This window comes from Hemitrygon akajei, chromosome 16 (genome assembly GCF_048418815.1).
Source record: "Hemitrygon akajei chromosome 16, sHemAka1.3, whole genome shotgun sequence".
In the NCBI taxonomy this organism is placed as follows: domain Eukaryota; kingdom Metazoa; phylum Chordata; class Chondrichthyes; order Myliobatiformes; family Dasyatidae; genus Hemitrygon; species Hemitrygon akajei.
Window position 1 is genome coordinate 50,849,164 of NC_133139.1, and position 12,471 is coordinate 50,861,634.

At 42.2% G+C, this 12,471-nt stretch overlaps 1 protein-coding gene across 2 annotated transcripts in view; it reads left to right on the top strand.

Moving 5' to 3' along the window:
* The first annotated feature begins 217 nt into the window (after positions 1-217).
* The window catches only part of tmem38a (transmembrane protein 38A), a 34,758-nt gene continuing 22,504 nt past the window's right edge, over positions 218-12,471 (top strand). The window contains exon 1 of one of the 2 annotated variants that reach the window (XM_073068867.1): positions 218-480. In XM_073068867.1, coding sequence (XP_072924968.1) covers positions 357-480 — 124 coding nt within the window. In that variant the 5' untranslated portion in view covers positions 218-356. The remainder of the gene's footprint in view (positions 481-12,471) is intronic. The other variant, XM_073068869.1, reaches the window with a different exon arrangement.

Sequence of the window (12,471 nt, forward strand, 5' to 3'; positions counted from 1 at the left end):
TGCATCTTAAGGTCAAGGTACCTCCAAGGATCCAAAGATGTGAGTCTGAGAGAGCAGTTTCTCTTTCCCCGCCTGCCTTTTTAAGGCTGTTTATTTTTGTATATGTACGCTGCGGAGACGGTCCTGATTGGCTTTGATCACACATTACAGCGCAATTGTGTGTTGTGTGGCTGACGTCAGGGGGCTATTTGTGACGTCAGGAGCCGCGTTGGGGGGCATTTACACTGTCAGTCGCAACTGGGAGGTCAGATGATTAGACAGAGACAGAGAGGAGAGACGAGAAACGAGGAATCGGCAAGACGTGGCCCAGTAATTATCGGAACCAGAAGCTGCAGAACGAGAACTATTGCTTCAGCATGGATATCCTGGAGGTGTTGAATCTGAGCGAGGTCGCTCTTTATTTTTCTAAAATATCCATGTTCCCGTTCTTTGACCTGGCTTATTACATCGTGTCGATTCTGTACTTGAAATACGAACCAGGTCTGTGCATTTCAGTTTCGGCGGCGGTGGGGCAGGGGAACGGGGCTACAGTTGGGGTACGAGGCACACTGACAGTCCGAGGGACCGGGCGCAGGTTGCTGTGTCTTATCCAGTGGTGTGTGTGTGTGTGTGATTGGAATCCTGGGCAGGGCAACCCAATTTAGCGTGTTGCTGCAGCTGAAAATCTGCTCTGACCAGTGAACGGGAGGGGTTCGGTGGTTGGGCAACCCAGAATCACCGGCAGTGGATGTTGTACCGCAGTCCGCGTCCTTATCCCGGCGGAATTAACTTACCTTTGAAACTATTTACAGTGATCTTTTCACTTAAACCCCACCCCCTTAAAATAGCACAACGGAACCCCGTTTCACCCTAATCGGAGGAGTATTTGTGACATACTTGGAGGCTGTATGTGTGGTGCAGGGGACGGTGAGAATCAGCAGGAGCTTCGTAATGTGTCCGGGTGGAGAGAATAAATAGCAGTGTCCAGGAATAACTGCAGCTGTCTGACTGCCATATGCAGAGTATGTGCAGCGCGAGCACGCAGATCTCCAATAGATATAGACGTTCACCACAATATTTCCATCAGGAATCCGTGAAACTTAAACAAGCTAGATATACAGCTGGATGTTCAAACCTGAAAAACAACCTTCATGTAATTTCCAGCACCAGAAAATGGAAAGGATATTTCCTTCTTCTTTGTCTGCCCCCCGGTATCCCTGTATCAGCTCGCCGAGGCACGGGCCGCATTCTGAGCTCGGTTCTAGCAGTGGCACTAACACTAAATACACGCCCACCTTAAAACTCAACACTTGTTCAAACTTAAAACCTCCCTTGTCTGTTTACCAACCATCTTTTATCTTCTACATCCATACTTGTCAATAATGTGATGCCAGCACCAGACACATTTGCCTCTCCTTCCGCTTCATCCCTTCCGTAAAGGGATTATTCTGGAGATAGCGGTCTAGTTCTGTCTCCCACATCCACCAACACACAGTCCTCTTCTCTCTCCCCCATCTTCACCACCACCCACTCTTCAATGCTCCATCTCGCCGTTTTCTTTTGTCTGGCCACTTTAATTCTCCACCCAACTCCCACTCTGAGGACAACCTCTTCATCCCAGATGGAATCCAGTTACATTTGTGTACTTTACATTTTTGTTCTCTATCCTCTGATAATTTCAGATTTAACTCATTTCCTCCTGCCTACACCTCCCTTGGCACACCATTTGTGTCCCTCTTTCCACTGGTACCGCCATTATGGTACCAACCAATCCATCTGTTCTCCACTATAGCACAAATCTCTCCTTTTATTCTCTCCACTGTCCACCCCCCCCTCCACACACACTGCTTTCACTATTTTAAATGTGATTTTGTTTCTTGCTTTTCCCAGATTTGATGGCTGATTATCAACCTGGATTAGTGACTCTGTCTCTGACTAATCTGATGAAGATTTCCATCATTTTCTATTTATTATTTGAGTTCTAACATTTGCATATGTAGTTTTGGTTAAGATCTACCTAAAGCAGCTGGTGTCTATGATAATAGTTGGCAGTGCTGCTCTATTGCTGGCTGGGTCTGCATTCCCATTTTCCTGATTTGTCATCTTCAACAATGCCCAGAATGATTTTGTTTGGTTACTATGCATGGCAACATTTATTGTTCATACTTAATTGTCTTTGAATTAGGGAACCAGTTTATGGAAATGACAGTCTGGTGAGTCCAGAGTCATACAGGTCACAAGAGCTATGATGATAGACTTCTTTCCCTTACCAGAAATTAGAATACCACATGTTTTCATAACAGTCCTTTACTTTCATGGTTACAGTGGCTAAATTTGTTCATTTATTTCAGATTCAAGTTATTTGAATTTTATTTTTTTTAGCTGCCATAATCATCCAGACACAAGGGATTCTGGAAATTTTGAGCTACACATACAAAATGCTGGAGGAACTCAGCAGATCAGGTACCATTTATGGAAGGAAATAAACAGTTGACACTTCAAGTTGCATTCTGTCCCATTCCTTTCCAGTCTTGATGAAGGGTCTTGGCCTGAAATATTGACTGTTTATTTCTCTCCATAGATGCTGACTGACTTGCTGAGTTCCACCACCTTTCTGTGCCTGTTGCACAATCATCCAGAACTCCAGTTCCAGTCTAGTAATCTTATTATTAGCTAGCACACCAGACTCCTCTCTACACAAGATTAATATTTACCAAGCAAAGGTCACCAGACATAATTTCTTAATATGGCTTTCAATATGGGTCAGGTGCTGTTCGGTGCAAAATTTCCACATTATGAGGCATGCTTTACTAGCCTTGCAAAATTCAACATGTATATCTCAGCAGAAGGAGACTGGTACAACATGCTGACCTCTATCAGCATTGAGTTAAACTGACTGAGGTCAGTGTATTATTTCAGATGCAGCCCCGGTACAAATGGAATTCACTGACAGATTAAAACACAAGGCTCAAAAACAAAACATAACTTCTAATCACCAAGTAATAAGTGAAGCCTAAAATTCAATTTCACATATTTTCAGTCATCCAAAGAAGCACAATATTTTGGGGGCCAGCAAGAAAAAAATTAAGAACTTGGATATCCTAGGTTTAAGAAACCACTATTATGCTTTTCTGCTATTAAAAGCCACAGTCACATAATCATAAAGCGCAGAGACTGGTCTTTCAACTCACTCCATCCCCACGCTGACTACAAAGCATGTATCTCTTACTAATACCCTTTACTAGCACTCGGTCCCTTGCCTTAGCAATTCAGTTGTTGAGATTCTTCTTAAGCAATGCACACAAAACACTGGAGGAACTCAGCAGGTCAGGCAGCATCTATGCGGGTCCTGATAGGGGGTCTCGACCCTAAACATTGACTTTTTAATTCCTTCCATAGACACTACCTGACCTGCTGAGTTCTTGCAGTGTTTTGTGTCTGTTGCTCAGGATTTCCAACAGTTGCAGAATCTCTTGTGTCTGAGATGTTGAGAAAGCACCTGCCTCCATGAACCACTCTGGTAATATGTTCCAGATTCCATCCATCTCTGTGGTTCAAACCTCTAAACCTTCTACCCCTTCCCCTAAATGTGTGCATTCTAGTTTTAGATGTCCGTGTGATAGAGAGAAGTTTTCTACCATCTATCCTAATTACTCTCCTCATAATTTTGTAAACCTCTGTCAGGTTCCCTCTCTCATTCTCCCCCTCTCCAAGGGAAACAAACCCAGGCTATTCAGTCTCTCCCCACAATTATAATCCTGTAATTCTCATGCAACGTCCTGGTGAATCTCTTCCGTATGCTTTCTAGTGTAATCATGTCCTTCCTATAGTGTGCTAATCAGAGCACCACAGCCTAACCAGTATTTTATACAGTTGTACTATAATCACCCTGCTCTTACATTCTGTGTTACTGCAAGAATCCCACTTTCCAGGGGTAAAGGAATTATTGATGTTTCAGGTCACCATCTTGCCTGCCTATGGTGTTATCTTTAGGGATCTATAGAATTGTACACCAAGATCCCTCTGTTCCTCAATACTCCCATGCAGTCCTACCCTTATTAGATCTTCTAAAATCCAAAGATGTAAACCTGATGTGCGTTTACGGATGGAAACTGCTCTCCAAGGTGTCAGCTGCCACCCTGTTAAATGTGGCCTCTACCATGACTGAGCTGCTGCTGCCGCAGCAATAATTAGGGGTTCATATCACTGCGTCTGGTTGGAGCACTTGTCACCACCACCTGTCTGCAAAAAGACAATGCTTGTAATTCAGTGGTGGGGGGGGGGGGGGGTCAGTGAAAAGAAGACTGGTATTTCCAGAGAACCTGTGAACTTGCATGTGGTTGCTGACTTTCTTCATGATTTGTTCCTTGTGAAGTACCAGTGAAAGTCACAGGTTACCAACTTTTTGTCTAGTTTTGTTGATAATTCAGAAGTATGCACTGCAGACTCAGGTGATGTCATCATGGTTGCTAAATCCCAAGAATAAATGACTCCTGGTTTTGAGTGGATCACAGTGGGCTTAATTTCTCCTGTGGGTGGGATTTACACCAGAAATGGGTGCAAACACCAAGAAACATCTGCAAAAGGCAGATGTAAAAACAGCTGCACATGTTAGAACACAGAACATAGAACAATACAGCACAGTACAGGCCCTTTGGCCCACAATGTTGTGCCAACCCTTAAACCCTGCTTCCCATATAACCCTCCACCTTAAATTCCTCCATATACCTGTCTAGTAGTCTCTTAAACTTCACTAGTGTATCTGCCTCCACCACTGACTCAGGCAGTGCATCCACGCACCAACCACTCTCTGAGTAAAAAACCTTCCTCTAATATCCCCTTTGAACTTTCCACCCCTTACCTTAAAGCCAAGTCCTCTTGTATTGAGCAGTGGTGCCCTGGGGAAGAGGCGCTGGCTGTCCACTCTATCTGTTCCACTTAATATCTTGTATACCTCTATCATGTCTCCTCTCATCCTCCTTCTCTCCCTAGCTCCCTTAATCTCTGGTCTTAATGCATACTCTCTAAACCAGGCAGCATCCTGGTAAATCTCCTCTGCCCCCTTTCCAATGCTTCCACATCCTTCCTATAGTGAGGTGACCAGAACTGGACACAGTACTCAAGTGTGGCCTAACCAGTGTTTTATAGAGCTGCATCATCACCCCACAACTCTTAAACTCTATTCCTCGACTTATGAAAGCTAACACCCCATAAGCTTTCTTAACTACCCTATCTACCTGTGAGGCAACTTCCAGGGATATGTGGACATGTATCCCCAGATCCCTTTGCTCCTCCACACTCCCAAGTATCCTGCCTTTTTTTGTTCTTTTTCTAACCTGATATCTATGCTTCACTGTTTTCAAAACCTCCTAACAGTGAGTGAAGTCATTACAATGTGACTGCTCCTTTAATTGTACAGGTTTACATCGGGTGAGAAGGGCAAGCAATCCTTCTGAAGTTTTCTTTGGGAATTAAGTTCCAGTCTGCAGGAAAAATTCAGTGGACTTTTTGGTGGGCACAGAAGTAAAATATTAAATTCAAAGCAGTGAAATATTTAGAAAGGGGTAAAAGCAAGGGAATACACAATGAATGGAGCAATGTTACGAAGTACTTAGAAACAGAAAAATCTTGGACTGCATTTCTACTGATTCCTGGAGATAGTGGAACAGGTAGATTATGAAGTTATTTGGAAAAATGGGGAAGTTAAGAGCAGGGAGATTCTATTAGACCTGTTTCTGGTCAGTACACTACAAGTAGGATGTTAAAATCATTAGAGAAGGTGCAGAGCAGATTACTAAAAATATTGAAAACCAAATAAATTTCAGAAGCTGGCAACTGGAAATAAATATGGAATATGCTGGAAACCTTAACCATTATCAAAATAATTAAAGACCCTACCCACCCTGGAATTCTTTTGTTCTCCCCTCTCCCATCAGGATGAAGATCCAAAAGCCTGAAACCATATACCACCAGTTTCAACAGTTTCTACTCCACTGTTAAAGGTCTATTGAACAGTTCCCTAGCACTCTTATATTTTACCTATACTCCCGTTTTTCTGTAGCTATTATTCTGCATTGTTATTTTACCTTATATTAACTCAATACATTGTAACTAATTGATCTATATGACAATATACAAGACAAGCCTTCCACTGTACCTTGGTACCTGTGACAATATCAAACAAGTTCTAACTCTCATTCATCAGAAGTGAGAAATGTTTCTTACTTGGAGACACAGAGACTGCAGATGTTGGAATAGAGGGCAACAGTCTGCTGGAGGAACTTAATGTGTTAAGTAGCATCTGTGGGGGAAGGGATTATTGATGTTTCAGGTTGAACCCTTGTATCGAGGTCAACCCAAAACATCAAAAGTTCTGAGCATTATGTTCTGATGCAGGGTTTCAACCCGAGGTGTAACAATTCCTTCTTACCCAGAGATGCTGTTTGACTCACTCAGTTCCCCCAGTGGATTTTGTTGCTCCTTGTATCTCTCTTTCTCAGTTACGATGATGGATCTTTAACCTGAAGCGTTAGCTCCATTCCTCTTTGGACAGAAATGTAGAACTGCTTCCAGAATAATTTAAGTTATGAGGGTGTAATTCAACTCTGTGTGTTCCTTGGAGAATGGCTTTTAAAGGGAAATTTTATTTAGATATACAGAATTTTGAGAGGCCTTGAAAGAGAACATGGTTAGAGACCTGAGCAAAAGAAGGTCTATAACTGGAAGGCATAGCTTTAGTTTAATTTGTGGAAGGATTACAGAGCAGTTGAGGAATAATGTTTTCACAGGGCAGCACAGTAGTTGGCATGTAATATTTTACAGCACCAGTGGTAAGAGCGGAGTTCAAATCCCTCTACTGTCTGTGAGGAGTTTGTATGTTTTCCCTATGACCACATGTGTTTCCTCTGGGTATTCTGGTTTCTTCCAGCATTCCAAAGACATATTGGTTAGAATTAAGTAGTGGGCATGTTATGTTACAACAGAAGCATAGCAACACTTGTGGGCTGCCCCAAGAATATCTTGGACTGTACTGGTTATTGATACAAATGATACATTTCATTGTATGTTTTGATGTACGTGTATCAAATAAAGCTAATCTAATCTTTTCTAAGTAGCAAGAACCTGGAACTCCTTGTCCAAAGGATAGATGGAAGCATAAACCCTTAGCTCGTTAAAATGTTAGCTGGGAAGTACTTGAGATTTAACACCCTCAGGGCTATAAATAGAACATTGGGTTGGGATGAACATGAGGGGCTTCCTTCAATTCTATGATCATTACTTAAAGAAGTCTCAGGGAATCCTGCATGTCACGGGCAGTACAATGGGTGCTGGAAATAGCTGAGCAGAGTTACACTGTGATCTATTATATGAGTTGATGAGGCCATAATATTTGAATAAGTTAATAAATTTGTAGCTACTTTGGAACACCCCACAGTAATACAAGTATAAGAAAGCTATTCAGAGTAGACTACTCTTAAAAAGGAAGGAGGTTGCATTGGCATTGAACATTTCAATATGTCAGTATTTCAATAAGCCAATTTGCTGACAATGTGACAAGGTAGCACATAAAGACAGATAGATACATTATTGATCCCAAAAGAGATTACAGTGTCACAGTAGCATTACAAATGCACAGATATAAATATCAGAAGAAAAGTAGAAAGAATAAAAAAATAGGTTACCACAAACAGTCTAATGGGGGGGGGGGGGTCCTCACTTCCCCGGCTATAGGTTGACTCATTATGGCCGAGGGTAAGAATGAACTTATATAGCACTCTTTGGAGCAGTGCAATTGTCTTAGTCTATTACTAAAAGTGCTCCTCTGTTCAGCCAAGGTGGCACGCAGAGGGTGAGAAATGTTGGCCAGAATTGCCAGGATTTTCCAGAGGGTCCTTTCTTCTTCCACAGCCTCCAGTGTGTCCAGTTTGACTCCTAAAACTGAGCCAGCCTTTCTAATTAGTTTATTGAGCCTGTTGGCATCACCTGTGTTGATGCCATTGCCCCAGCGCATCACCTCATAGAAGATTGTACTGGTGACAACAGACAGATAGAACATGTGAAGGAGAGGCCTGCATCCTCCAAAGGACCTCAGTCTCCTCAGGAAGTAAGGTGACTCTGGCCCTTCTTGTAGTCAGCCTCTGGGTTGGTGCTCCACTCAAGTCTGTCACCCAAGTGCACCCCAGGAATTTCTGCAGATGACATGACTCAGTGTTGTATCTAAAGTCCAGGGTGTACAGTGTAAGCAGGAAAGGAGTCAGTGGGGCCCCAGTACTGCTTGTAGGCATGTCTGACACACAACTCTGAAACTGAACATACAATGGAAGTGCATTGAATGGAGCTTTCTCCCCTGTAGTTAGGGCTGTATGGTATTGAAGGCACTTGAGAAATCATGATCCTCACAGTGCTGCCCTGTTAATGCATATGGGAGTAGGCTCTGTTCAGCAGATAGATGACAGCATCATTGGCTTCAATGTGCTCCTGGTAGGCAAAGTGCAGGGGATCAAAGCAATTACATTTACCAATTTTACTGATCTTGATTTGGGAATAAATATTGATCTTTACATAGTGCCTCAAGATGTTCATTGTAGTATTTCTCAGTGCTGAGCTGGGGTGCAGATCAGTCAGGGAATGTATTTGGATTTGTGAAGTGGCATATGAATTCATGTCTTATTTATTCACCGATAAATGTGTCAACATAGGAATAAGACTGAATTTCAAATTCAAGCACACCTGAAAGCACCCTTAATTTAATTAATTAACTTTATGGTTTGAGGGGACATGGGAGTCAATTTCCACATAGGAAACATTGTGAAATGAACATTGCTTAGATCTAAATATAAGAAATTCCTGTGAGTAGTAGATTCCTCTGGTTACATTGTGTGACCAGTATAGTGAAGACTGAGTTAGCATCTGAACATATGAACTCAGATCCCATGTATCAATATTAGTGAACAAGAAGCTACTGGCCTGTCATTAAAAACTTCTCTATTTCACTAATATACTTTGGCAGGGAAATAAGCTAATCCAACCTGTTTGTAACTCCAGAGGCCAACATACGGTATGATTGACCCAGTCTAGAGCCAACCACATTACTGGTGTTTTCTGGAGTCACAAACCATTCATAAATTTCTTTGTGATTTGGGCATTGCTGGCAAGGTGGATGTTTGTTGCTCTGGAGAAACTGGTGACGTTCTTTAACTGCTGCAGCCCTTTAGAAACATTGGTGAAGAAAGGTGGTGTGGTGAACTACATATACCTGTCTGGACACGCCCCTCTGCTGACTGCTCCTGTGGCTCCTCCCACAGACCCCTGTATAAAGGCGGTTGGAGGCACTGCTCCTCCCTCAGTCTCCAGGATGTTGTGTGGTGCTCTCTTGCTGCTAATCGTGGTCTCTTGCAGCTAATAAAAGCCTATTGTTCGTCTCCCGTCTCCGAGAGTTATTGATGGTGCATCAGGTGGGCAACATACTTCCAAGTCAGGTGTGCAATTGGAGGGGAACCTGCTCCCATGGGGATCATTGCTTTGCTGCTGCTTGCGTGTGGGAGAGGAGAGCTGGGGGGTGGGATTTGGGTGTCTAACATTTAACTGTCATTCATTCTTTGGGGGCACTCCTCTGTTTTCATGGATGGTTGTGAAGAAAAAGAATATCAGGATGTATATTGTATACATTTCTTTGACATTAAATGTACCTTTGAAACCATGTACCTGCTACCCTTGTTCTTTTTGATCAGTAGAGGTCACAGCTTTGGGAGCTGGGTCGGAACAGTTCAGGTGAGTGACTAACAGATGGAAGATATGGAAAAATGAAAACCATCCCATTTGGTATATAAAATAAATAGTAAACAGATTTTTTTATTAAATGATGAGGGATTGAAAGATGTTAGTGCTTGTAAAGAGTCACAAACAGCTAATATGCAGGTGTTTATCAAGAGATTAGGATGGCAAACAGAATGCTTGACAATTTCAAAAAAAATCTTTTTATTAATTTTTTAAACAAACATAAATGAAACAACAATTTAAAGAGAATTTGAGTTGGTGAGTAGTTGCTGCCTTGTGCCTCCTGTTATATAAAGGGCTGATGAGGGAGCATATGGGATACTATAAGCAGGTCTGGTCATCCTACCTAAGGAGGAATACACTTGATGGAAGGAATGCCACAAAGGATAATCAGATTGATTCTTGTATGGTGGGGCTGTCATTAAACAAAATAGTTCCTGTGAGCTCTTGTGTCCAGAAGAATGAGATGTGATCTCATTAAAATGTACAGTATTACCAGATTTGCCAGGGTTGATGTGCAGTTGATGTTTTTTGCAGACTGTTGTTGAAAACCAGAGGTCACAGCTTCAAAATAATGACAGATGTTTTTCACCAATAGGATTGCAAATCTTTGGAATTTACTATTCAAAACATCTGTGGGGGCTCACTTACTGAATATTTTTAAGATGGTCAATAGATTTTTTGATGTTAAGTGAATCAAAGGATATGGGGCTAGTGCAGGGAAGAGTCACAGGGATAAAAGATCAGGCATGACTAGCCGATGAGGCACAAATGGACAACTTGAATAATACCTGATTCTATTTATTTATTATGTCCTTGTGTATGTAGCCAAGGAAATTGTTGGGTTGGTGATGAAGGGTTGCAGTTTCAGAAGGAGTGCTTGATTCCTCTGATTTCTGTATTAAGACCGTAAGACATAGGAACAGAATTGGGCCATTCAGCCATTCAAGTCTGCTTCGACATCCCATCATGGCTGATCCTAGATCCCACTCAACTCCATACAATTGCCTTCTCGCGATATCCTTTGATGCTCCGACCAATCAGGAAACTATCAACTTCTGTTTTATCTTGGGATGTAGTCCATCTGGCCCAGATGACTTATCTACCTTAAGACCTTTGAGTTTGCCTAGCACTTTTTCTTTTGTAATAGCAATGGCACTCACTCCTGCTCCCTGACACTCACAGACCTCTGGCACACAGCTAGTGTCTTCCACAGTGAAGACAGATGCAAAGTACCATTAAATTCACCTACCATTTCTTTGTCCCCCATTACTACCTCACCAACATCATTTTCCAGTGGTCCAATATCAACTCTCCCCTCCATTTTACTCTTTATATACTGAAAAAAACTGCTTTATATTATTGACTAGTTTGCCCTCATATTTCATCTTTTCCCTTCCTATAGCATTTAAGTTGTCTTTTGTTGGATTTTAAAAGTTTCCCAATCATCCAACTTCCCATTTGCTAACTTGTATGCCTTTTCCTTGGCTTTTATGCAGTTCTTAACTTACCTTGTCAGCCACAGTTGCCTACCCCTGTCATTTGTGGGGCAAATCTATCCTGCACCTTGTGAACTATTCCCAGAAACTTCAACCATCTCTGCTCTGCAATCGGCCCCACCAGTATCTTCCTCCAATTCACCTGGACAAGCTCCTCTCTCATGCCTCTGTAATTCCCTTTATTTCATTTTGACACTGATACATGTGACTTATGGTTCTCCATCTCAAATTGCAGTAAGAATTCAATCATTATACTAACTGCCTCCTAAGGGTTCCTTTACACTAAGCTCCCTAATAGAATCTGGGTTATCACACAACACTCAGTCTAAGATAGGGGAAAGGCTCAAGCACAAGCTGTTCTAAAAAACCATTTCATAGACATTCAATCAATTCCCTTTCTTGCAATCAGACACCAACCTGATTTTTCCAATCCCTTTGCATATTGAAGCCCCTCATTACAACCCCACATCTTGGCTACTGTTTGGAGGCCTATCTATGATTCCCATTATGGTTTTTTTACCCTTGCAATTTCTTAACTCCACCCACAAAGATTCAACATCCTCTGACCCTGTGTCACCTCTTTGTAAAGATGTAATTCCCTCTCTTACCACAGAGCCACACCACCACCTATGCCTTCTTGCCTGTCCTTTCAATACAAAATATATCCTTTGATGTTAAGCTCTCAACTGTGGCCTTCTTTCAGCCAAGACTAAATGATGCCTACAATGTCACACCGACCAATCTCTAATTGTGCCATGAGTTTGTTCACCTTATTCTGAATGCTGAGCACATTTAAATACAGCACCTTCAGTCCTGCTTTCTTCACGCTTTTGAATTTTGCCTCTGTGGTACAATTTAACTGTTTGCTTTGCCTGCATTTGTACCAAATCATTGGGTTGTCCTTTTTTGCATTCATGTCATACCCAACATCTACTTGTAAACCTGCTGGCTCATCCTCAGCTCTATCATCCTGGTTCCCATCCTCCTGCTGTATTATACTCACACCCTCAGAATCAAGTGCAACACGTCCCACCTGCTCCAGAAGTGGTCCCAGTTTTCCAGAAATCTGAATCCCTGCCCCCTGCTCCAATTCTTCAGCTGCACAATTATCTGTCACCTCATTCCATTCCTATCCTCACTGTCGTGTGGCACAGTAAACAATCCCGAGATTACTACCCTTAAGGTCCTGCTTCTCTGTTTTCCGGACCTTCTCCCT